The sequence below is a fragment of the Callospermophilus lateralis genome, chromosome 3 (assembly GCF_048772815.1).
Source record: "Callospermophilus lateralis isolate mCalLat2 chromosome 3, mCalLat2.hap1, whole genome shotgun sequence".
Lineage (NCBI taxonomy): Eukaryota > Metazoa > Chordata > Mammalia > Rodentia > Sciuridae > Callospermophilus > Callospermophilus lateralis.
This window is the reverse complement of record NC_135307.1, coordinates 185,255,580-185,281,241: the sequence shown is the minus strand read 5'-3', so window position 1 is coordinate 185,281,241 and position 25,662 is coordinate 185,255,580. Positions and strand designations below refer to the sequence as shown.

The 25,662-nt window shown below is 51.6% G+C and overlaps 2 protein-coding genes across 3 annotated transcripts; one reads left to right on the top strand and one right to left on the bottom strand.

Annotated features, from left to right (window-relative positions):
- The first annotated feature begins 1,059 nt into the window (after positions 1 to 1,059).
- Positions 1,060 to 12,277, top strand: Nelfcd (negative elongation factor complex member C/D). Of its 2 annotated transcripts, XM_076851887.1 has the most exons (15): positions 1,060 to 1,187; positions 4,480 to 4,598; positions 4,835 to 4,944; positions 5,711 to 5,820; positions 6,860 to 6,967; positions 7,401 to 7,553; positions 7,756 to 7,886; positions 8,458 to 8,623; positions 8,883 to 9,017; positions 9,427 to 9,566; positions 10,490 to 10,604; positions 10,966 to 11,061; positions 11,138 to 11,278; positions 11,619 to 11,748; positions 11,842 to 12,277. In XM_076851887.1, exons 1-15 carry the CDS (start codon positions 1,101 to 1,103, stop codon positions 11,874 to 11,876), a joined length of 1,776 nt encoding a protein of 591 aa, XP_076708002.1. In that variant the 5' UTR covers positions 1,060 to 1,100; the 3' UTR covers positions 11,877 to 12,277. The 2 variants fall into 2 exon arrangements, with proteins under 2 accessions (XP_076708002.1, XP_076708003.1); XM_076851888.1 differs by lacking the exon at positions 11,842 to 12,277 and having other exon boundaries at positions 11,138 to 11,189; positions 11,619 to 11,738.
- A 48-nt stretch (positions 12,278 to 12,325) lies between these two features.
- On the bottom strand, positions 12,326 to 21,087 carry Ctsz (cathepsin Z). Its single transcript, XM_076851889.1, has 6 exons — positions 20,874 to 21,087; positions 20,268 to 20,431; positions 16,259 to 16,438; positions 14,289 to 14,439; positions 13,738 to 13,903; positions 12,326 to 12,858 (listed from the first exon to the last, which is right to left on the bottom strand). The coding sequence occupies exons 1-6, from the start codon at positions 21,011 to 21,013 to the stop codon at positions 12,748 to 12,750; spliced, it is 912 nt and encodes a 303-aa protein (XP_076708004.1). The 5' UTR covers positions 21,014 to 21,087; the 3' UTR covers positions 12,326 to 12,747.
- Positions 21,088 to 25,662: the final 4,575 nt, after the last annotated feature.

The window sequence follows — 25,662 nt, the reverse complement described above, 5'->3', positions numbered from 1 at the left end:
TACAGCCCTGGAAATTGGCTCTGCCTGCCTTGCTCACCTTGTCAAGGTGCCAGTCTTAGTGGCCTTTCTGTTGTAAGCATACATGCCAAGTTTTAACCATGACAATTCCACACTCTGAAAGTGCTTCCCGGGTCTCACCTTGCCCAACTGTTTCAGCACAGGACTCCCAGGTCGAATGTGACTTAGCCTCTAGACCAGCCCAAGAAAGTGTCTTCTAACATCACAGAGTACTATCACACATCACCTCCTGTCCTTATTTCTTTTGTTTCCTGTTCAGCTAACTCAGTAGAATGTAAGTTCACCCAGGGCAAGGACCATGGGGCTCCAGAGGGTGGCAGAGTGCCTGACCCTTGGGGGACACTTAGCAAACCTTCACAGGGTGGATAAAAGAAGAATGAGCGCACTTTCCTGACCCTCCCACGCTCTGTAGTCAGGCCACCTGTCAAGGCTCTGGGGCTCTTTTCTCTAGCGCTCTTTCCTCCCTGGCACCGGTACTACCTTTCAAAGCACCCAGAGCTGAAGGTGTTGATCTCCAGCTCAAAACTTTCTCTGATTATCATCTGTTCCTCATTTTGGACCCCCTACCACCTGCTAGGAGCCGAGCTTGAGGCCAGATAAAAGCACTGCTTTGGTTACCCTCAGCAACGACAAGGAGTCGTGCCACTTTTCAAAGGCCAAATTTTGATTTTTGAAGCGTCTTGGCACTTTTGCCTTCGAAAGTCCCCCATCCACTCAAAATATATTAAAATTTCTATTTTACACTGCATTTCGTACATTTTGCCAATAATAAAAGAAATTAGTTTGGCGGGTCAGACACTGTCCCTGATGGATTCGAGCCCAGTTGTCCGAAGAGGAAACTGGTGCTCTCAGGACCAAAAGCCATAGCCGGTAGGGCTAAGCAAGGAGTCCAGCAAGAAGGCTGGCGGGCACTCCGGGACCAGGGGGGCGTTCCCCCAGCTGCGCCTCGGCCCCGCCCCTCCCCTCTCAGGCCCCGCCTCCCCCCGCCGAGGCGCGCCGTTGCGGGGGCGGGGCCGTGCAGCCGCGCTTGCGTCCTCCCGTCCTCCCGCCGCGCGCATGCGCCGCGCCGGCTCGCGGAAAGCATGGCGGGGGCCACGCCGGGCACCATCATGGCCGAAGACTACTTCGGGAACGCGGCCGAGTGGGGCGACGAGGCGGATGGCGGCCAGGTGAGGCGGGGCACCAGCGCCCCGCGCCGAGGCTCGTTTGCCGCCGGCGGCCCCGCCCCCGCTGAGCCCGCGCGGGCCAGGCCGGCACTCGGGGGGCGTGCGCTGGGGGCCGCGGGAGCCCTCCGCTGTCCCAGCCTGCGCCCCCGCCGCCCGGCCCGGCCCCCGCCGCAGTTTCCCGGGGCGGCCACGTGGCCAGGCGAGGCCAGGCGCGAGGACTGCCCACCCCATGCAGCGGGGGCGCGGTCTCCAGGCGGGAAGCGGGAGCCGCAATGCTGTCTTCGAAGTCGAACTTAAACCCGAGTCCTGGGGAGAAAGCAGAACTTTGGGCGCCTTCACACAGCACGCCGCTGGGCGACTGCGACTTTCAGCACTTGGGCAGATTTCATTTTTCCTTGGACCAGATGACAGGCCGAACCTTGCAGCCTGGACGGTCCAGGGGTGGGGTGGGAGCCCGGGACTTGGGAAGTCCGAGGAGGTCCACCCCAGGCCCATGATTGACATAAAGCTTCCCAGGTTACTCTGGTCATGGCTCTCTAGACTGTACAGTGAGGCCTGGGAATTTGCCTTTTAAACCGGAATAAAGATTAGTTTTGAAGGAATAAACCATGAAGTGAGGTTTACTTCATGGTTCAGCAGGGCACTGGACATGCAGAGAGCTGTGTGTTTCTGGAGCTGAAGAAAGTCCTCTGTAGTTAATTACCCTGTGGAACAGGGGCATGAAGTTGGTAGGAAGCAGGTTCCAGAGGGCCTTGGAGAGCTGTTCAACGGTAAAGCTTGTTCAAAGAGTTTAGTCCAGGTGAAAAGTGAGTAGAACCCACTTGTTGGATCATCCCACAACACTGGGAACTTAGTGGAGCAGTCACATATAGCTATTAGGAGCCTGAGCTAGGAGCTTTTATGCAATATTGCATTCCATACTCAAGATTATGAGTTGGCTATTACTTTGTTTATCTCCTAAGTGAAGAGAGAGACCAAAAGACTTAACTTCCTCAAGTTCCCAAAACATAAAGGAATGAGGATCCAAGCTCTTTGTTTCTTTTCCACTTCATCAGTATGCTAACCACTGAAGAAGGCCAGATGAGAGAAATATAAGGTCTGAATTAATTAGCTTGGTAGTGGGTTGGTTTTGGTACATCTTGTTCTCATTGAGCATTTGAATCATAAGGATTGAGACTTAGGCATAGGGAGGTGTTGCAACTGGGGCATACTTTAGGGCCATCTAGGTCTGTGTCCTCCATCATTTTGTAAATAGAACATGTGAGCTACTTGCCCTAGCTTATGCTCCTGGGAGTTTCGAGCCAGGCCTAGACCCCACTGATGGAAGGTTTGGTAGTCCCATGTTTGGCCAGCTGTAATCATTACCCTAATTTCGTTGATGATGTTCTTTCATGTTCATTCCAGCTGTGACTATACTAAAGTTGGGAAAGATGATGACCCAAATTCTGTTCACTTGATGCCAGATGTGGTTTGGAGAGGCAGGACTGTGTGTAAGGAGGCTTCTCTGGTAGGAGCTAAGAGCTGCTAAGAGCTACTGACAAATAGATGAGTCTGGCTATAGGTTGCATGTGGGGGTTGGCAAGAGGTGAGACTGGACAAGTGAACAGCGGGAAGGCCAAAGTCATTCTAGGGCCTGGATTTCTTTCTTTCTTTTTTTTTCCCCCAGAGGGAGATAGGAAACTTTAAGCAACTGAGAGACGTCACATTTGTGGCTTATGGATGTCACTATGGTTTCAGTGTGAAAGTGGATTGTGGGGAAGGACAAGGCATAGGGAGATTATTACTGTAAGCATACAAAAAATAAGTGGAAAATAAATATGGAAAGAAGAGCCAAATTTGGTCAATATATGGGAGATAGAGTTGATGGGTCTTTGTGAGAGGATGTGGGGTGGGCTGGGGTGAAGGAGGAGAAATTGAGGATGACTCCCAGGTTTCTGGTGGATTGTGGGAAGATTTGTTTTGGGAGTAAGACAAGGTCAGTTTTAGACTTTGGAGTACTAATGGGCATGGAATGGGAATTATATGACACTGCAGTACACTTGACTGTGGAGCCCGAGAGAGAGATGCAGGCCACACTGTAGATACGCAGGATGCAAGAGATGTGAGGGAGTGGGAGGCCAGGGTAGAAGCCCAAGAATGCAGACATCTGGAGATGAGTCTCAGGGAAATCCAGCCTTCCCCATGGGTCCCCTCACCAATGCTGTCTGAGAGAAGACTCCCCAGTTTTTCCAGTGTAGCCAGCAGGCTGTGTCTGCTTCAGAGCACTGTTCCCAGGATGTTAATCCAAACAGTGGTGGGCAAACTTTTCTCTGTAAAAAGCCAGACAATCCATATCTGAGGCTGTGTGGGGCTCTGTCACAATTACTCAATTCTGTGACTGTAGAGGGAAAGCAGTCATAGACAAAATGTGATAGAATAGGTGTGAATGTGTTTCAGTAAGTCTTTATATGTAAAAACTGGAAGCAGGCAACATTTGGTCATAGTTCACTGATCCCTGGTCCAGTTCTTACCCCATTATGTTTGAATTGGTTAGCTCTCTTAGTTTGTGAACTCCTTCCATGGGAAAAAAAAAACTATATCTCGTCTGATTTTCTAAGGTCCCAGGGATGATGAACACATTTTTAGTGCAGGGTAAATGTTCAGAAATTGCCTGCTTCCTGCTTCTTAGTTAGGGTGACAGTATTAAAACTGGACAGACTTGGGGTCAGTAGTCCCCATCATCACGTGTATCAGCAGGTGAAGCAGTCTGGTTTGCCCTTGGGTTCAGCATCCTGCCTCTGTGCTCCTACCTGGAAGTGGGACTAGAGTCCAGGGCCAGGCCTGCTGCTGATAGGAGGGAAGTCAGAGATTTTTTCCTAACCACAAATTGATGGATCCTGCTCTCAAGAATCTTGTTAGTCTTTGTTGGTAAAGATTAAATGGCATATGTGAAATAATCATGGTGAAAACAACAATAGCAGCAAATGTCTAGTGAACTTTTACTAAGTGTCAGGTATTAGGCTTGATGCTTCCAAAAATCAGCAACCAGGAAGGAGCACCCGAGATGTCTTTGTTTAACAAAGGGAGTTGCTATTCAGAGAGGCTCAGTGACTTGATGACTGGCACACAGTCTGCTAGCTGGGTGGTCATATGTCCCACTTGGGGTGATTCTGGATCCCATTTTCATGGCTACTTATCACTTGTCCTGGCTACATTGTGAGACTGTTATGAAATCGTGTGTGGGATACTTTCATAATGCACAGGTGAGATTTCAGGATATTAATATTAAATATACCCTGCTCCTGGCCTTTCTCAGCAACAGGAGGATGATTCTGGAGAAGGAGAGGATGATGCAGAGGTGCAGCAGGAATGCCTTCATAAGTTTTCTACCCGGGACTATATCATGGAGCCCTCTATCTTCAACACTCTGAAGAGGTATGTGAGGACAGTGTTTGCGTTGGGGAGGAGGGGCTTGTTCAGAGAATTTTCTAAAAGAACCAGATGATGACAAGTAAAATGAGAAGAATGTGGTCTTGGATTAGAATGTTTCTAGGGTCCCCTTTGCCATTTAAAAAATGTTTAAATGTAATTATCTTCCTCCTTACCTACCTGTTCATCCCCTCTCACATGTGTCTGCTCTAATGAGGTGGTGGCTCTTTTGCTTTTCTCAGGTATTTTCAGGCAGGAGGCTCTCCAGAGAATGTCATCCAGCTCTTATCTGAGAACTACACTGCTGTGGCCCAGACTGTGAACCTGCTGGCCGAGTGGCTCATTCAGACAGGTGCTGTCCTTGCTTTCACCCAACCCCACCTCTCTAATGGGCTTTTGCATCAGTATTATCTAGTGAATCAGCAGTGCCTTGTTTGAATCCTGATTTTTAATGTTTGTGTAAGTAGGAGTTGAACTTTTTAGCCATTTTCACCTGTTTGACTCTTATGTTTGATCCAGCAGTTGAGGTTTGCAGGAGTTCCCGTTGAGCAGCTTTCTCTGCCCTGCTGTAGAGTTAAGGGATGACATGCTGTACATTTGGTGTATCATTTTCAGGAGGCCTGTTACAGCAAGCAGTGAGTGATAGGTCATTTTGGACTTGGCTGTAGTTGTGGCTTCTGGCTCATACGATCACAATGGAGTCTTACTGTAGATCCACTGGGCTGCATCTAGATGGTCACTTGAGTAAGCAGTGTCTGGAAAGAAATGGATGTGTTACTGTTGTGATTCCTTCAAGCGAGCCTCTTGGCCACATCTACTCTCCTTCATGGGACAGCATTTCCTGTTGCCCTCCCTGTCTGTTTGGACTTTGTGAGGGTTTGAAGGTGCTATTCTCCTTTCCATTAGGCAGGGGTGGACCATGTGGTGCATGCTGCTCTGTTTCTTCTTGGGTCTTACTAGCAAGTAGAATTAATAACTTTTTAATGAGTCCAAAGTCTTGCTTTTAAAAGTGGCACAAGCAATTCTGTGTTGTTTGGTTCAGAGAGATGTGGCTGTTGGCCCTTTCTGCAAGAGTGCAGTGGCTTTAGCGAGTGCTATTGTCTTATATTTTCTTTCAGGTGTTGAGCCCGTGCAGGTCCAGGAAACTGTGGAAAATCACCTGAAGAGTTTATTGATCAAACATTTTGATCCCCGCAAAGCAGATTCTATTTTTACTGAAGAAGGAGAGGTGAGGAATGTTGTTCTTTGTCTGGTGGTGTATCCCAGGGCCTTTTCCTAGCTCTGTGTATGGAGTGGTGTGTGGCGTATCACATAAGTACACAAGTTGGGTAGTGTGGTCTGAACTACTCTTTTTGCTGTGCTCAGCACATTGAGGTGCTTCATGTGGGAGGTTTTGGTGCCAAGGCCAAGAGGAGGTGCAGCCAGTTCTCGCCTCCCAATCCTCGCTGACTCCAGGCACAGCTCTGGGAGGGGGCGAATTCCTGTGGGTCCTCCAAGAAGCATGTGCTGAGACTGGGTGAAACATGCAAGGAGATCGTGGAGGAGACACCCCAGGTAGAAAAGTAGATGAATGCTGGAGGAAGCTGGGGGAGCCGGGATGCAGGACTGACCCTGAAGGCAAAAGGCATGAAGGAGGTTGGAAGGCAGGCAATGCAGCTTTTAGGAAGTCCCAGCAGGGCCAGCGAGATGTCTCTAGAGTTTTAGTTGCTGGGTACACGAGCCTGTGTCTTTTATGACAGACCTGCCTGCGAAGCCCTCTGTGCTCAAGTGGTGGCTGGGAACAGTCATGGAGAACCTGGCCTTGGCACAGACAGGATGGTGGCTTCAGAGAACAGCGTCCCCATCCGTCACACAGTAGGAGCCAAGAGATATTTTCGTGGCCACTACTTGTGGTGTTGGACAGAACCTCCTGTGCTATTTAAATTGTGTCTTCTGCCTGCCATGGGCATGCAGCTGGTTGAGCGTGAGTCAGTCATGCATGCCATGCAGCTCCTCTGTGCACTTGCTGCCACAGGACTCTCAGATGTCTCCCAGGAAGCTCTCTTCCACTTGTGCTCATGTTGAGTGGGAACTTGTGAAAGCAGAGTGGGCATGCAGAGGCTGTCCTGCCTCACAGCTCTGTGGCCACAACCAGCCCTGAGTCTGCTTCCTCTAGAGCTGGACGCCGATGGCGGCTCTTCCAGCTGGAATGTCCTGGGGTTGTTTATGCAACAGACTTCTCTTGGGCTAATGCCAGGCGTCTTACCTTGCTGTCTGTTTGTCGGCAGACCCCAGCTTGGCTTGAACAAATGATTGCACATACCACATGGAGAGATCTGTTCTACAAACTGGCTGAAGCCCATCCAGACTGTTTGATGCTTAACTTTACTGTTAAGGTAGGAAGAGTCTTAGAATCAGAGGAAAGTATGTAGGATTGAGGGTGGTTTTTGATGTCTTTTTGGTCGGTTGTCTGAGAAGACCGTTTTTGACAAATTCTCCATCGTTGCACTTCAGCATGCCTTACCCTGAAGAAAGGAGCATAAAATTTCTGCCTGTGGTTTTAGATCAACTTTGACTGTTTTATAGTGTGTGTGTTCTGAGGAGCCTTTAAGCACACCTGGCCAATCACTCCTTTTTATGCATCAAGTCCTGGGAGGGCTGGGAAGTCCAGGTCACAGCCCAGATTGTGGCAAAGCAGAGACCAGAGTTAAGGTTGGGACCTGAGACCAGTGCCTGCTTGTTCTACCTGCCGCACATGCTGCCCAGCAGCCCAGTGCTGAAAGGTGGGTCACCAGGTGCTGACACTCTACTTTTGTTTTTATGTGGCAGCTGATTTCTGATGCGGGGTACCAAGGGGAGATCACCAGTGTGTCCACTGCCTGCCAGCAGTTGGAAGTGTTCTCCAGAGTGCTCCGTACCTCTCTAGCCACCATCTTGGATGGAGGGGAAGAAAACCTTGAAAAAAATCTCCCTGAGTTTGCTGTAAGTTCTTTACATTGTGAATCTTGGATTTGAAGCAGCTGGTTGGGGGGTTTGGGTTCCCAAACATGAAAATCCCCTTCCCTGTGGAGAATCTCCAGGTCCAAAGTCACCTGCCAGAGAGCAGGTTCCCTGCCCGTGAACTTTGGTCTGCACTTGCCAGTGCTGTGGTCTTGAGACCCCCATCCTGCCTCCTGTATTCTAGAAGATGGTGTGTCACGGGGAGCACACGTACCTGTTTGCGCAGGCCATGATGTCCGTGCTGGCCCAAGAGGAGCAGGGCGGCTCTGCAGTGCGCAGGGTGGCACAGGAGGTGCAGCGCTTCGCTCAGGAGAAGTGAGGCTTCTGCTTTCCCCACCCTTCTCTGTTGCTTCCATAGAGCTCCGCGGCCCTTGTCCACAGCCATGATTCCTGCCCCTTCTGTCCTGCTGTCTAGAGCTGGTGGTCAGGGTAGTTTTAACCTACATGGGGAGCTTGTCTTCCAGAGTGTTGCTTTGAAGACTGTTTTGTGAGGTACTTGAGTGTACTTCTAGTTGACTCTGCTTTTATATGCTGGGATTCACAGATAGCAAATAACAGTAGTCCTAAAATAGTCATTCAGTGATTATTATATTGTAGTCTGTATCTTACAGACCAAAGTTATATCTTCCTAGCTTTATTTTTAGAGTCTTAGCAAGGTATTTAAAAAGTATGAATCTCTTTATCAAGTCTGTAAGGTGCATTAGAATCATTCTTTTCCACATTGCTCTAAACATTGTTTCCATGGGTGGGTCAGTTAATAAACAAGTGAATAACAAAAAAACCAAAATGGATCCTAATGGTTTAGAACATTAAATGTAAGAAAAGAACGAGAAAGAAAAATCTGCCTAACATTGTTAGTGACAGGCTATGTGGTTTTTCTGTTAAGAGGCCATGATGCCAGTCAGATCACACTGGCTTTGGGCACAGCTGCTTCCTATCCCCGGGCCTGTCAGGCCCTTGGGGCCATGCTGTCTAAAGGAGCCCTGAACCCTGCAGACATCACTGTCCTGTTCAAGATGTTCACAAGCATGGACCCACCTCCTGTTGAACTGGTAAGTTACCTCTCATTATAGCAGGGTGGGGTCCCCTCTGTGCCAGGGCAGGGTTGTTTTGGAAAGTCTCTTAAGTTTCCCTGATTCTCTTAAGGCAGTGAGTGCAAATGCCTTTTGAAACGTTGCTGTCATTTCTGTCCTTCTCCGTCCTATTCCCAGCCTTCATGCCCATTAGACATGCTGCCTGGAACTCTGCAGGTGACTACAAGTGCACATGCCCTCTCCTGCTAGACTGTGCTTGGTGTGTGCTTCTCCCCAGATCCGGGTGCCAGCCTTCCTGGACCTGTTCATGCAGTCACTCTTTAAACCGGGGGCCAGAATCAACCAGGATCACAAACACAAGTACATCCACATCTTGGCCTATGCAGCAAGTGTGGTTGAGACCTGGAAGAAGGTACTGTCAGCCTTTCAGAAGACAAGGGTCCTCCTTTGCTTGGGTATTATTGGGTAATTTGGGCTGCAAGAAATTTTGAACCTGCCGAACAGAGAACATGTCTTTTCTTGTGTTTTACTGATGGTGAAAGTGCTGAACATCTCAAGAAAATGCTCTTCTTAATACTTCTTTAGACTGTAATGTGAAGTATGATTAAAAAAAGTGAAACAGGTGCCTAAGCCAGAGACAAACATGGCTCTCACTGGTTTACAGTTTCTGTACTCTGCACAACCATGAAGTTTGACAATTAAATTGACTTCTGACTTCACAGATAGGGCAGGGGATGTGGAGAGAGAAGTGGCCAGTAACAGGATTCTCCACCACAAGGCTGTGGTGCTGTCAGAATCCACCAACCTGTGTGTGTTTTCAGAATAAGCGAGTGAGCATCAATAAAGATGAGCTGAAGTCAACGTCGAAGGCTGTGGAAACTGTTCACAATTTGTGTTGCAATGAGAACAAAGGGGCCTCTGAACTCGTGGCAGAACTGAGTACACTTTATCAGTGTATTAGGTGAGCAGTGAAACTGATTGCCAAACTAAATCACTGGGGGAGGTGGCTTTTGTTGTCATACTGAAAACTCACATAACACAAGCTGCAGAGATACTTGTGCATTTTATTTTATTTTGTAAACAGATAACAGAGAGCATGAATAACGTGTATAGACAGTATGAGTCATTTTCAGTTGTTTAATAGAAGTAATTTCACAAATTAAGTGAAAGGAAGACCACCTGGAATTACAAGAATGGAATTGAAAAAGTTCATTTTTGCCAAGTGCAGTGGTGCACACCTGTAATCCCAGCTACTTGGGAGACTGAGGCAGGAGAATCACAAGTTTAAGCCTAGCCTGGGCAACTTAGATCCTGGCTCCAAAAAAAACAAAAAATGGTTGGGGATGTAGCTCAATAGAGCCCTTGCCTAACATTCATGAGGCTCTGGATTCAATCCCAGGACCACAAAAAAAAAAAAAAAAAAAAGAAAAAAAAAAGGGCTCATCTATAGCAGAAGTCTAAGACTAACATAGTATTGCTCAGATAGAAACAAATGACCTGTGACTCTGCACTTATGTAAATAGATTTGCCCTGGAAATCATGCGTCTTCTTAGGCATTTGAATCTTTCTGTTTATCTGTGTGGGAACCAAGAAAGGGGTTTGCTAACTAAGGTAAACTTGAGCCCATGTACCAGACACAGTGGTCTCTACATCATCCACTATCTCTTCTCCATTAGCAAAGGGGTTGAATGGGCTGAGGATAGAGACTGCTTCTCACCTTGCACCTTGGAGAGGCCACCCCTTTAATAAGCAGCTCCTGGCAGCACAGATGAAGGGGCGGGCTGTGTTTGTTCTCAGGCTTCCTCCCCTTTAATGCTCTTGTTGCATATTGGTATTTTTCCCACCTTTGGTTTAAAGGAAGCATTCTGCTATGTTTACCTGTAGGTTTCCAGTGGTAGCAATGGGTGTGCTGAAATGGGTGGATTGGACCGTGTCAGAACCAAGGTACTTCCAACTGCAGACTGACCATACTCCCGTGCACCTGGCATTGCTAGATGAGGTGAGAGGCAGAGGGCTGCCTGGGTGTGCAATGTCTCTGTCTTGCATGTGTGTTGTCATATTGCATATTTTTGGTGTGTTTAGTACACACTTTTCAAAATTAGCTATTTCTATCCTAAACAAGGATTTTCCTTTTAAGAACCTAGTTTCATTGACTGCATAGATGTCTCAGTTTTGTCATGTGTCATGGGAAGAATGAGGCAGGGCTGAGGAGTTTGCTGGCTCTGGGTCCAGCAAAGGACTAGCAGCAACAGCCATGAGCTACCTATGCTGGCAGTGACAGTGAGTGGTTCTCTGCATGGTGAGTGAGCCCTGCGACCTGATCACACTGCTCAGCAAGGCTCCCCATGACCTGTTTGTAGATCAGCACCTGCCACCAGCTCCTGCACCCCCAGGTCCTGCAACTGCTTGTTAAGCTCTTCGAGACTGAGCACTCCCAACTGGATGTGATGGAGCAGGTGAGTGGCACCGGGGCACGTGGGGACTGGGGGTGCACCCCATGCTGACCTACTCTTTTGACCTGCTTCTCTGCAGCTTGAGCTGAAGAAGACACTGCTGGACAGGATGGTTCACCTGCTGAGTCGAGGTTATGTACTTCCTGTTGTCAGTTACATCCGAAAGTGTCTGGAGAAGCTGGACACTGACATTTCACTCATTCGCTATTTTGTCACTGAGGTCAGCAGTGCACCGTTGGTTTCGTGTTTCATGTTCTTTACACTAGCAGTGTCCTTTAGGGCTTAATTTAGTTCATTTTGTACCTATCTCTGAGAAGTGTACTTTCTGATAATCATGGTGATGACAATGACAGATAGCAATTTTGTGAGTCCTCCTACCTGCAGGAACTGTGTTACATGTTTCCCCTATGTTACCACTCTGCTGCCTTAGTGTTGGAGAATGGTGTCACCAGGGAAGCCAAAGGGGGAGGCGGGGGTAGTTTCAAGAGTGCCATTTCACCTGTGTTGGTGCGGTGCCCGTGTTGGCCAGGCAGGCAGAGTAGCCCTGTTTTCCCTCGTAGGTACTGGATGTTATCGCTCCTCCATACACCTCTGACTTTGTGCAGCTCTTCCTCCCCATCTTGGAAAATGGCAGCATTGCGGGCACCATCAAAACAGAAGGCGAACATGACCCCGTGACAGAATTTATCGGTAAGGTCTCAGTAGATCTGCTCTGGCTACATCGGTATGTGTCAGTTTGCACCTTCTGTTTCTAACCCAGTGACTGTGTGCGTCTGGTTTCAGCTCACTGCAAGTCTAACTTCATCATGGTGAACTAAGGCAAGCATCTGCAGAGCTGAAGCAGGTTTTCCAGGCTCCACTGAGGAGAGCCCTCTCAAGAAGCTGCCATTTGCAGCTCAGTCAGCACCTTGGAGGTGGAATCTGCTGAGGGGTGGATGACTTCCTTAGAAGGAAAGTGTTAGCAGTGTGAGAGCCTGCCAGGGACATCTCCTCCCCGTATGGTCAGTCCAGTGCTCATTTCCCTCCACATTGCCTCCGCATGAACCTGCTGCTGGCCCTGGGGGGGTGGGAGTTGTGAAGTTGAGACTCTGGTGAACAACTTTTCAAGGCTGACTAAGTTTTCTCACCAGAACCCAATTGGTTAGTTGATGTTTTATTGTAATTGTTTAAACTTGCTAAGAATAATAAATTTTTAAAAAGCTTTTGTGCTGAATTGTAAGGTGCAGGTCCCATGTTGGGTTCTTGTATAAATAAGGCATGCTGGGCCTTGGGTGGAACCAGATGGTTTATTCATCACTTGGACAATTTGAAATTACCACCTCCCTTCCTACACTGAATCCAAGATGATTTAAGAACTGGTGATAAGTCTGAACCATTTTACTTCCTAAATGTGGTATTAGTGACCACACTTGCTAAACACAAAATACCAAGCTCCCTGCTGAAGAAAACAGGCCCTGTGCCTTGGCAGATGGAGCCTGGAGCCACCTTCTGCAGGTACTTAAGTCATCAGTGGTCAGCCCTCCTCAAGGTGCACTTAGCCAGTACCACATGGTTCTCAGGTCGACAAGCACCCTTCTAGATGTTCAGTTTGGTGACCAGTGTCCAAGACGGACAATCACCCAGTCCTGCTAACCGATCTGGCGCACAGGATCCCAACTCCCGTGAACTGCTCTTCCAGAGGCATCCTCCCTAGACGATGGGGTCCCCGAATGTGCAGTACTCCTCGATGGCCAGGTTGTAGCTGGCGCCTCTCCCATCCTTGTAGGTGCTGGTCACTATCTTCATCCAGCCTCTCTCGCCCTGCGAGATGCCAAGGCCCCCACGTCAGCCCTTCAGCACATGGTCTCCTGCTCCACCCTTCTGCTCCAGACTCAGACCAGGCCTCCACCCTGCAGCCCAGCCCCACAGAACAAAATACCCAGACAGCCTGCTTGGCCACCCAGCACCCTTTCCCATGACCCTTGTCAAAAATGCCTTGTATGAGATATTCACTTGGTTAATACTTAACACAAGGGCCCCCTGCCAGTAGCTAATTAATGTAACAAAACATGTTGACTGTTTAGACCAGATGACTTATCCACCTACTAATATCCCCACTTGTAGTTATTTAATAAAATAAAAAAAAACCACTGATTTCATCACTTCTGTATTTACCATTTTCCTCCATTTCATAATAATGAATTTCTGTATCAAGCTATTAATGGCTAATATTAGTTTTAAAAATAAAAACTCTGACAGTTATCAACCCTGGATCTTTGACCCAACCTAAAAGTATTCATGAAAAACCTACCGAGTACTCCTAAGGAGAGTCTGAAACTGGCAGGAGAAAGAATGACCTGGTTGTGAAGGAGGAAGGTGGCCAACTGCATCCTTGGTAGGGGTGTCCCAGCCAGGCCACTTCACTTTGGTGCCAGTTCTGGTGTCTCATACTGGGGGGCAGAGGAGGAACTGACATCTAGTGGGTAGGGGCCCCAGGGTGCTGCTAAAAATGGGACAATGCATAGAACAGGAATGGCCCTACACAAGCAAGGAGCATCTGCCCAGAGCTGTGGCTGACAGATGGCTGGGCTAAGAGGTCTAGCTGGCTGCAGGCCACAGTGCTCAGTCAGAGGTCAAGAGCCACAGGTGATAAGTGTGGCCTCATTTTCTAGGTACAACTATAAAGTGAAAATATCTCACCCAAGGTTCGCCCCAGGAATTCCGGACAATCCAGTACTCGGTCCCGTCACTGCTGACACCCCATCCGGCCACTGAGATAATGTGGTTCACATAGGCCTTGTCATGGTACTCGGCATAGATGCCGCCAGTGTAGTTGGCCATCCCTTCTGTTGCCATTATGCCGCAGCTGAGAGCAAGCAGTGAGTTACCACCTCATCCAGAAAGAGGCTGCAGGTAGCCTGCTGCCCCAGGGGTGAATCCAGCCCACCCCACACGGTGGTTCTGGACAGACTTGAGTTGCTGTCGCTGTGTCCTCCAGCCCCAGGACACCACAGCTGTCACCACACCTGGGCCTCTCACCCCCTTATGTCCCACAATAATCCCATGAGGGGCAGATTAGTCACTGGTTGGGGTTTACTTCTGAGAAAACAGAAGTTCTCAAAGGTGAAAGTGGTGGCTGTAGCTCACACTAGGGAGTAAAACTGGTGGAGGAGCGGGAAGCATGATTGACACACAGGTACACAATCCTCCTGGTACACCTGGCGCAGCCTCACCTGGCGGCCTATACTCACCTGATGGGGCCATTAGTGTAGATCTCCGCCATCATCTTCTCCCTCCCTGAGAGGGAGCCATAGTCGCCCACTCTCCAGAGGGTATAGTTCTGGATGGTGTGGCACTCTTTGAACTCCGTGCAGGTCCCACACTGGTTGAACTTGTCACACTCTGGGTGAGAGCAAGCAGTCAACCTGGGGCTCTCCTCACTGCCCAGCTAACCAGGAGGCCCAGTGCCCTGCTCATTACTAGGAACAAATCATCTCCTCTTTCTGCTATGGAAGAACTTCAAGGAGGGCTCCACCCTCCTCGAAGGGTGGAAGGAGGGAAGAGAAGAGAGGTCAACTTTTGAGTACAGAGCAGGAACTCTGGGTGGGCTTTTTCCTCTCTGTAAAGGCCAGGAGAGGACCTTTCCACAATACTTCAGAGCTGAAATCGAGTGCAATCAAAATACTAAAACTCAACAAGATGATTCTATTGCTGGCTAGTGAATAAATATGCCATTACATATGGTTAAAAAAACAAAACAAAACCCCTGTCTTGTTATTTTGGTTTGAGAGATATCCACAATTAGGTCAGAAAAGAAGAATAAGAAGGTGTGCCCATGTTCCACCTCACAGGCATGATGGACATGACATGTTCCCTAACCCTGGCATTTGTACTTTCACCCATCCACCCTGCCCGGTCTTCAGCCTGCCTGGCTACCACTTTGTTGTTGCCTATTTCTGTTGTGGTTACACATCTGTCCAGATCTTCCCCGGGGACAGTAAACTCTTTGAGGATTAAATTGTTGGTTTAATTTGTCCAACACCAAATGCCCAGGGCCTGGCACAACCGGAAAATGGTGGATCTGCAGCCACATTTACCAATACAAAGACAAGACTGTTTATGGCAAACACTCAGGTCTCTGATGTGCTCCAGCCACCTGTCAGGAGAGGTGGGATCAGAGCAACTTGGCCTCAGCTGGACAACACCAGCTTGGGGATGTCAGTGGGGTGGGAAGGGCCCCAGGACTATCTGATTCCACAGGGAAGTCCCCCCTGGGGTCTCTGACCCTGCTGAGTTTACTAAACCAGGACAGAAAATTCTTTGGGCAGTTTGGCCCAGGAAGCAAGGAGACAGAATCCCACTGGCCTGGGTGGGGCTGAGTATTCCTGCCACTTCAGTGTGTATAGGACACTAGAGCCAGCGTTCACAGGGTTGGGGGACAGCATCGGGCTCCTTCCCCTTCCTTCCTTCTGTACCTGTCTCAAATGTCTTCTGAGTTTTCCAGAGCTTTCTGCTCTGGCTGTGAGGGAGATCTGGGGTCAGGTGGCTTAAACCTGCCAATTATGGATTTGGGTCCTTTGGTTTCCGAAAGGAGCAGCCTAAAAGGAATGTGTCGACTCTGGGGATTCTGGGCCAGCCTGCTCTGTTCACCCACAAAGTACCCATTGGCTGCAGGCACATCTTGGTACACATGGCCCAGAGTACTGGGCAGGGACCAGGTTGACAGACCCACTGCTAGACCTCCTGCCTCCAGCTCTGGGTGCCAGCTTCCCCACCAGCTCTCTGTGCCCAGCTCCTGGAGAGTAGGCTCCACCCCGCACAGGGTGGAGCAGGAGCACTTGCCCTGTTCCATGCAAGGCCTATTATAAACTACTCAAATGTCACAGGTCGGAACCCATACATCACATCAGGGCCTCACCACAGCAGAAACATGGTCTAAGGCTGGAGGCCTGGGAATTGGGAGGGTGTCCTTTGACCTCTCCCCATGCCAAGGGAGGGTCTCCACAAAAATGATGAGTTCCATAGCTCTACTAGGTTCAAGGCAGCACTGGATGAGGTTGGCACAGGTTCTGGGAACAAGTCCTCCCCAAAGACCGGGGGTGCTGACCCTCCCCTCCCCACCACTCCAGCCACAGCATCACAAGGGTGGGATTGGCCTGGGCTTACAGTACACTCTTCCAGGGAAGAGGGACAGGGCAGCGGGGGAGTGGGCAGGGCCTACCCTGGTCCTTGGCCTGGTAGTTGTTGCAGGTTTCATCAGGGATGCCGTGCAAGTGGGCATACTCCCACACTGGCAGGTCGTTGCCCCCTTCGCAGGAGCCAGCATTGCCGCAGTCAATGACGTTCTGCACAGATAGCAGGGTGGAGGGCCACGCCCCCTTCCTCTTGATGTTGATGCGATCTGGAAGGTCAGGGTCTGCTCAGCACCTGCCCTCAGCAGCACCCTCCTCACTTCCCCAGTTGGCACTGGAGGCCTAGGTCAGGCCACAGGGTGCTGCCCACCATCCTGCCTTCAAGCCCATGCTCAGGGCTCAGGCTGCATGTCTCTGGAGGGCTCGCTCCCATGCCCACCTCCTTGTGGAGGCCGCAGCTCAGCTGCGGCTCTCCAGAGGTCTGCCCTGGCCTTCTGGAGCACTGTGGTATCTGCCTGCACCTCCTGGCTGCAAGTGCCACCAGGTAAGGCCAGATCTGTCCTGTCCACAAAGGTCAGCCCGGTATGTCCTCAAGAAACACCTGCTGAAGGACTGAAGGGATGCCTCGGCGGCCACATGAGGCAGGCTGAGAGTCAGAGAGCCCTGTGGAGAGGGGCCAAGGTGGGCACCTCCATGAGCAGGTGCAGCCCAGGGACTGAACAAGCCCCAGGGAGGGGCTGATGCAGTCCAGGGGGCTGGGGAAGGTCAAGGGGGATCCAGACCCAAGCACATGGTGAGTCAGGGGGCCTGAGCAGCCCTGACTGCCACAAGCCTGGGCTCACACACTGAGGGCACAACTGGGGCTGAAAAACTTGCTCCCCTTCCCAGAAGAGGACCCAGGCTACCCAATGAGGATCATCTTGCTCTCCATTCTGCAGGACTAGATTACCACAATACTCCTTACGGCCCACCCTCCTCTCCTGCAGCCTCACCTGCCCTTCTCCTAGCTACCACGGGCTCAACAGCAGCCTCTGCCCAGCCCAAATCCCTCTTTCTTCCTCCTGCAGCTCCCCTGGGGTGCCACCTCCTCATGTCACCTTCTAGACTCCTGCTCACACTGGTCTTGGCTCCATAGGTCTACTCATTTGACCAGGCCTGGGCCTTTTAGGATTCCCCCCCCCCCCCCATAATCCACTGGGCTGAAAAACTCAAAAGGCAAGCTCATCCTGCCACCACTAGCCCAAGTCTCTGTGCCCACAAATATACCTCCTGGGCCACTGGCGAGTAGATTCCCAGCTTCCCAAAGCCCATGGGCCCAGGTTCCCTGCCTCCTTCCCCAGAACAGGACTCTTCCAAACTCCCTCTTCTGCCTATAGCAGCTGCCCTTCAGCGATGGGTCTGAACACACTCAGACCCTGCTTTGTCCACCAGGGATGCCCCCATCCTTTGGGGTAGAAGCAGGTGCCCCACACTAGCTGCTGCCTCCCTTTGGCCTGTACCTCATATTTGGACTTCCTCCCCATCTTGGGCCATCAGTGAGGGCTCTCACACCTGCTTGTGCAAAGCACTGTGCCCAGACCCTGTGCTGGGGGCACAGAGGAGCGAAAAGATTGAAGCTTCATCTCCCAGGGCTCACAGCACATAAGGAGGCCAGAAGCCAACAGATACACTTGAGCAAAGTGTACAGTGTTGGGGAGGGTCCAGAAGCATGATAGCATGTATGTAGGGTGGGCCAGGGGACAGCCGGCCAAGGAGAGAGGGCAGGAGTGATAAGGATACAGGGAGAAGAGGTGCCAGGCTCCCCCTCGACCTGAGCAGGATGGCCTAGAGAGCTGGGCTGTAGGCTCTGGTAGTTCACAGAAGGATTTCATCTTTTACTTGAGCAAAATCATGAGAGGGTTTCAAGCTGAAGAACATGATCCACTGGGTCGAGTAGCAGCTGAGCCCACAGCAAGGGCGGAGGGGCCATGGTGGTATGTGGCCTCTAGGCTTTGGCTTAAGTATCCCCTGCATTGGTGGAGAGGGCTGCAGGAGGATGGCACTGTGGGTGGGAGTGGTGGGCAGAGTGAGATGCTCCGAGCCATTGACTGCCTCTGGTTGGAGGTGGCAGGAATCCGAGCAAGAGGGTGTTGGGCAGTTGAAAGTGAAGGAGTCCAGGAGAAGGGCTGGACCTGGTAACTGATGCACAGAATTTGGGGAATGAGAAGGGAAGGCGCAGTGGGAAGGCAGAGCCAGCCATGGGGGTGGGGCGGCCTGTGTTCTAGGACGGCAGTGGCCTGGGGACTACACTCTGTTCATGGCAGCTCACAACCATGGCATGAATGGGGAGTGATGGAGACGGTAGCAGGGCCAGTGTGGCTCAGGATGAGAAGAGGAAGTGGAGGGGTGCAGACACTTCCAGAGCCCAAGGAGTAGGGTGGTGGGAGGTGGAGCAGGGTCAAGGGGCTTTTCACTCATTTGTTTGAGATAGAAGAACTTCCTCAAGGGGATGAAGGATGACCTCCTGGAGAGGGACAGGTATTCTCAGTGAGAGGCCTGGACACTTGACCCCATGGAAAGAAGTCTCTGGCAGCTTCTATTTTCTCAGTGAAAGAAGAGCCATGGCCCTGATGGCCTTGATGTTAAAAGTTTAAGGAAAAGAGTGAATCAGCAATCTGCACAAAGATTCCACTTCGGAAATGTAGGGCTGATGCCTTGGCCAGGGATAGGTGGCATCTTAGAGGGGACAAACTGCCTCTAGCCATCCCATCTCCTCCTTGCCCTGCAATGTCCTACAAATGTGTATCCTGTCACATGACCTCTCACTGGCAACCTTTCTAGTTCTCTCTCCCCGGACTCCACCCAGTACTCTGCAGAGAAGTCCCTTTCACTTCCCCAAAGCTGGCTGCCATTACTGGGTGCTCTCCTGGACTTTATCCGGATCCTCTGCCTCCAGATTTGCTAAAACCAACCAGCCTGGCCCCCGCCTCTCAGATCCTTCAGGGTTTAAGGCCTTGGCTCTACCTAAGTCAGAGGGAGGGACCTTGGCCCACCTGCTCCCTTCCTCCTCTTCCTTGAAAGGTCAGAAGTATGTTCCAGCCTCCGGAGGGCTCCTTACAGTTCCCAAACAGAAACAGGGCTGGACCACCAAGGGAGTCTCTGCTAGATGCCACAGCTATAGTCAGTGGGCTCTGGAGTCCAGACCTTACCCCCAGACAGGTTTCTAGGTCAAAACCCAGCTGTCACTATGGACATCTTCTGCAGCTTCCTCCTCGTCAAACAGAGCCATCATGGCTGCTAGGAGGCTTAAAGAAGATGCTCCACATGAGGCCTGACCCCAGCTTCCTAAGCAGCAGTGGCCACAATGTTGCTAACCCTTTCAACACAAGCCACACCTACAACAGGCCTGGCCAAAGAGATAGCAAACAGGGAGGAGACAGCACCTAGCCATTGCTGTCAATTCCCAGCCAGGGTGAGGGCCTGCCCCAGTGGAATCCATGTTCCTGGAACTCAGGCCACAGGGCAAGGCCCCTCCCAAATGCCCCAGGCACACCTGGGCTTCCCTGCTTTTGCCCCGTCTCCCAGGCCAGGGTGCAGCGGTCCTCAGGATGGTGTACACCAAGATTCCATCTCCCTCCTTGCCCTGGACCTTCCTTGTCCACCCAGTAGCCAGAAGTGACCAGATCAGGGCAGGGGCTGTAGCCATACTCAATATTTCAACCACAGGACATTTTTCATCTCAAATATTAACTGCTTCTGAGCACAGTTTCACTTCCATGTCCCCAAGGCCAGGCTGGGGAGCTTGGTAATGTCGCATTTCTGGTTCCTTCTCAATGGCTGAGCTATTTGTCACTGAGCTTCGGTCCCACTCCTGCCTGTACCTAGAGGCCTCAAGTGGGCCTACAGTGATTCCCACAGAATGACCCAGCTTGTGTCACTTTGGTAGAGGGCAAAGGTCCAGACTGATTCCTGGCTCTGAATCATAGGCCTCTGGAACCTTGGGCTATGGCTGCCTGTGCCGACTAGGAGGCAGCCTGGATAGGTGCTCCTGGCCCTTAATCAAGTGGCAGCTACTGTCTGCCAGGACCATCATGGAACCCTAGGCCCCAGACCACCTACCTGCCATGGCGCTGGTGCTGCCATGGGCCCAGCAGGAGCCACAGTACTGGGGGATGTGCTGGTTCCTGGTGACACTGGCATAGTTGACACCATTCACATTGCGCCAGTCCCAGTTCTTGGGGAGATCAGATGGAGACAGGTACTCATGTGGCCGGGGGTATGTCCTGGGAAGAGAGCAAGTGAGTACCAGGGCTCCTGGGGTAGCTGGGAGCCCACCAGGGCCACTACTGGCAGTCCTCCTGAGGCCCTCTCCCCTTTCCCAAAATGTGGGAGAGAGAGTGGAGGGCCTGGTCACCAGGGAAGCCCATCATACGCCAGCAGGCCCCAGCACTCTTGGAATGTGAGGGCAGCAGGCTACCCTCAAAACTAAGGGAAGGGGAGGGCTCCCCAAGCAACACCAAGTGCTGGAGCAAGACACAAAGACCAGGAGGGGCTCCAGCTGGGTGTGACGGGGTGATCCCCCAAAAGGCCAGATGTGATCTCCCAAAGCCTAAGCAGGCAGGGCACCTTGGTTCCTAGAACCCTAGGGAAGCAGGCCCCCCACTGGCGAGCGCGCCCAGGCGCAGGAATGCGCCTCCCCTCCCCCAGGCACGGCCTAGAGCCCACCTGCGTCCCAGCTGCGACAGCTGGTCTCCCAGCAGTGGCCGGTAGCAGGTCTGGCCTGGGCGGAAGTAGAGGCTGGCCCGCACCCCGCCGGCCAGCAGCACGAGCACCAGCAGTGGCTGCACCAGGCCACACGACGCCATGCTGCCCTCCGCGCCCTGCGCCGCTCCCTCGACCCGCGCCGGGCTCCGGGACCCACGCGCTCCGCCCGCCCCGCCCGGCCCTTAAGGTGGCGCGGCGGCGGACACACCCCCGGGGCGGGGCTGTCCCGCCGCTGCTGTCCCGCCGCTGCTGTCCCGCCCCGCCCCACCGCGGAGCCGCGGGCAGAGCCTCCCTTCCTGGTCCCGGTCACCTGAACTCGGGGGTCATGTACCAGGTCACGGAGCCAGACCTCAGACCTGACCTAGCCACCTACGACAGCGTGGTCAAGTGGCTTCAACTGAGCGCGCTATTGTCAAACAACTCACTTCTGGGGTCCTGGTACCTTGGGATGGGGACTGCAACTTTGATGGTCAGCCCGAGTCCAGGATTCCTGGGACCCGGGGATCTGGATAGATGCCCCCAGCATCCCAATTAGGCCATCGCTCCACAGGGATGTCCCCAGGTCCTGGGAAGAGGCCGCCTTTCCTACACAATCTTGTCCTGATCTGGCTTTCTGAACTCCCTTTCCCAGAGACCCACTGCCTTTCTGGGGAGATGATTATCTCTCACAGAGAAGGAAAGGCCAGAGCCTTCTAGAGCATGCCCCTAAAGGAAAATTTCACTAGGCACATAAATCACGAGTAATGCATTCCAGCTTCCAAGGATGCTTGGAAAGGTTTCCTGCTAACCAAGTCCTCCACAGACCAATGAGGAACAGAAAGCAGAAGTGGGACGCACAGGACTCCTTTCTTAATTGAAGAGTTTTTCCCTCCCGCCTACTCCCCGTGGGCGGTGATCACCCTCAGCAAGTCACAAAATGGCCTTCTCCATTTGGTAGGAGAAGGGCCCAGGCATTTTGTTGCAGGCCTTGATCTGAGGTTCCTGGTACAGGGTCCTCAGAAGAGCTCTTCAACCTTTCCCACACTCCTGACTCGCCAGCCCTCCTCTGCCTATGTCTAGTGGGAATCAAGAATGGTCATGGCTGCCTCCTGGCCTGCTGGCTGCTTTCAGGACCTCACCTGGAAACACCAAGAGGACTGCAAAGCCTGCTGGCCACCTCCTGTCAGAGACAAGGGCCAGGCAAAACTTATAAGCCCTCAATTTCTGGCCTAGTTCCTGAAAAGTGGTCACTGAGAAAGAGTGTGGACATGGGGCTCTGTTAGGTCTTGTCTACTTGAGAAGTCACAGTAATGAGCCAGTTGTGAAGCAGTGGGTGGGTGAGGCTCTTTCAAGGTCCCAGGAGAAGCTCTCTAGTTTGAACTGGAGAGTAGGTGAACTTACTTTCTGCCTCCCCAGGTCAGTTCTCCCCAGCAGGAGCACTGGGTTTGGCCTCTATGCCCCTCTGGGTATATGAGGAGGGGGAAGGGAGTGTGCTTTCTCTTGCCTTGAGGACTGAAGAGAACTGGGTGATTCACAGGAGGAAGAGGGCTGGGCTCTGGTGGTCCTGCAGTGTCCTCCAGGAGGGGTCTGCTGGAGTGGTGGGCTCTTTGTTTCCTCTAGAGAAAGAGCTTGAGGCTGGGAATGTAGCTCAGCGGTAGAACCTGAACTCGTCATTCTTGAGGCCCCGAGTTCAATCGCTAGCAACACAACATGCAACACACACACACACACACAAAGGAAAGAGGGAAGAGAGGGAGAGTTAGGGAAAAGGAAGAGGGAAGGAGAGAAGAGGAAAGGAAGAAAGAAGAGCTTAAAAACTCACTGTTAGTAGGGTAACAGGGGTGGTGGGGACCCATCCAGATCTAGACTGTAGGATCAAATGCTAGAGCCCACACATTCTACAACACAGAAAACAGGAGGCCCCTAATGAAAACACTTACTCCGGACTTAGCCTCTGCCACCTGGGCTGTGACACCAAGAGCCCTCACCCCTAACACTGCTTGGAAACACATTCAAGTTACAAGCCTTTCCATTTGTGGGGCATTGAGAAGTCCGGGATGCTCCAAGGACTGTCAGGGCCTACAACATGGATATGTGACCCCAGCAGTCACACAGAGCCCCCAGCTCAGAAGGGCCCCACATCAGGTGCAATGGGGTGGGGGAACCACCAAACTAGGTTCACTTTTCTCTGGGCCCTGTAAACAATGCAGCAGCCTGGTGATAGCAGTGTTGCCTGCCTGCCTACCCTGCGGTGGGGTCTGGACTCTGCGTTCTCCCTCCTGCACCCTAAGGCTAAGTCACAAGGCATCATTTATCTGAGGAATCTCAGTGCCCTTGAGGGAAGGACATTTTCAGGCTGTAAGGAACAGGACATTCAACACTGACAAGTTGTGACCTGGTGGAGTTTCCCAAATAGAGAACTCAGTGATAGGAGGGCAGCCCAGGAGAGTAGGGCAGGGAGTCCCCACACTGAATCTGTGATTCTTCAGGCCAAGAGGAAGGAAGTGAGACTTGCTGTGACTCCCTCAATGTCTGCTTTGTCAGCCCCTTGTGACAGGCCAGTCATAGCAAAGCCCAGAACATCCACTCTTCCCCTCCAAGCTCAGCTCTGACTGGTAAATGCATGTCCACCTTCCTGCTCTGAGCAGCTGGTTGACCACTGGGCCTTGGGTGGTCCTTTCAGCGAGGTTCCCAAGACTGCTCTGCTGTGGGGCAGCTACCAACCCATCGAACTCAAATTCTGGTGAGCTATTAGTGAAGAGTCTCAGTTCTCCAGAGGACACACGGATGAAGTGAGAAGGTCATTGGGACCAAGGTGGAGGAGGGCCATACTTAGAGAACCTGCTGGACAGGGCCTGTGGCTGCATTTATCCTTCCTGGAGGTTGAGTTGATGTCTAGGGCTCTCTCTCCCTTTAGGGCAGACTCACTTGCCTGGCAGCCTGGAGACTCCTGGAAATCTGAAAGGTGTGTTCTCACCTGACACCACTCAGGTGCCACTGAGGTCGCTTTGTGTATTGTGACTCATCTCATTTGGGTTGGAAGTGAGGAGGCCCAGGGCAGGGCTGTCACTCTGTACCCAGGAGGCCTGGCTTGCCTAAGCATTACTTCCAGCAGTTGAGACGAGGCTGTTGTGCACTCTGCCTGCAGCTTAGCCTCTGCCAACAGACACTCAGGAGCTAGGTGTCTCCCAGAAACCACTATAAAGTTCTTTGCCTGAGAAACTGGCCACCTGCCCTGGATTTTTCTTTTCAGAGGTACCTGAGTCATTCTTGCTCCCAGCGGAGCTTAAGAGTAGAGGGCGGGGCCAATTCAGATATTCTGGAGGACTCTGCAATCATCTTTAGGCTTTGGTACAACCCTGTGTGTGTGTGTGTGGTGGCCACAGGGAGTGGGGGCAGTAAGATGCTATCGCTCCATTTCACAGGTGGGAAGACTGAGCCTTTACCGAGGTCAAAGGCCTACACTTAGCATGAGGTCTTAGGTACAGATTTGAATGTAGACTTTTTTTTTTTTAATATCCCATCAAGTTTTCTGGCAAACATGATCTAAGGCCACAGACACAAAAGCCTATTCATTTCGAAAAAGAAAGTTGATTTACCCGTCATCCTCAAAAAGAACAACACATGCATTTCATACGTAGGCCAGATCCAGCCCACCTTCCAGCCTAAGGAGGAGGATACAGATGAGTCTTAGTTCACTGTGGAGAGGCCTCAACATCTTTCCTCCCCTTCTTCCTTCGCGCTCTGTTGTCTGGCTCCCACCCGGCAGGCTGCAGACATTTCCTATTATTCCACATTCCTGAGTAGAGCCACATCCTGGATACGGCATTTGTTTTGATGGCTGCTGACAGTGTTTGGTGGCCAGCTGGTTTTGTAGGGCACGATGGCTTCCTCACCAGCGCCTCTTCACTCCTCGGTCCCTGGCCAGAGCCTCAGGCCAGCTCCTAGACTCCTAGGAGGTGAAGGCCTTCTTGTGAACCTTCTGGATCCTGCCACCATCCCTGGGCACATGGTGCATCATGCCCCGGCCTGGTTGCACAGTGACCTGCTACACGCACACATGTGCCTGGAGTCGGGGTAGCTCCTTAGGGTCCCATTCATGAGGTGGGCCTTGTCATCATCACTGCTGGAACATGGCACCTGCAGCCTGGCATGGATGTGTGTGGCCCACTTACCTGCGAACTGTGATTCACCCGGTGGAATTTGTTTGCCCTCTAAAGTTGGGCTGTCGGCATGAATTTGTTGAGCATCTAGCATGTGCCAGACTTCTGTTTTCAGCTGTGGGATGCAGCAGTGAACAGGTCTTTGCCTGTGAGCAGCTTGCATTCTGCAGAGGGAGCAGGCAGAGGAGCTTGAAGAGTAGAAAGTACTTGGAAGTTGAGAAAACGGAGAATCCTAGTAACTGGGGCCTTTGGAGAGTTTGCTCTGGGATTGTTCTCTAGGTATCCTATGAGTTGGGATCAAATCATGAGGCCACAGCCATGGAATGAGATGGAAGGAGACTTCTTATGTAGAGGGAAGTACATACGCAGACCTTGGCATGTGAACATGTCTGGCAGATGTGATGACCCAGAGGCAGCCCATGAGGAGTCTCAGGAGGGTTGTCAGACAGCAGGCTGCAGGGATGGCAGCTGCTGCCCCTGGTGCATGGGTGCCAGACCTCTATTACCTGGCTGGGCCTTCACCCCTCTCTCTTGCTTCCTTGTCCGTTCCTCGTCTGTTCCTCGTCTGTCTCCTGGCTCAGATGTTTTCAAATCTCTGTCTCATGTGA

Coding starts and splice junctions, on each gene's coding strand:
- Nelfcd (XM_076851887.1), top strand. CDS start 1,101: ATGGCGGGGGCCACGCCGGGCACCATCATGGCCGAAGACTACTTCGGG. Junction 1,188..4,479: donor ACGAGGCGGATGGCGGCCAG/GTGAGGCGGGGC, acceptor GGCCTTTCTCAG/CAACAGGAGGATGATTCTGG. Junction 4,945..5,710: donor CGAGTGGCTCATTCAGACAG/GTGCTGTCCTTG, acceptor ATTTTCTTTCAG/GTGTTGAGCCCGTGCAGGTC.
- Ctsz (XM_076851889.1), bottom strand. CDS start 21,013: ATGGCGTCGTGTGGCCTGGTGCAGCCACTGCTGGTGCTCGTGCTGCTG. Junction 20,432..20,873: donor CTGTCGCAGCTGGGACGCAG/GTGGGCTCTAGG, acceptor CTCTCTTCCCAG/GACATACCCCCGGCCACATG. Junction 14,440..16,258: donor CTACCAGGCCAAGGACCAGG/GTAGGCCCTGCC, acceptor GCTCTCACCCAG/AGTGTGACAAGTTCAACCAG.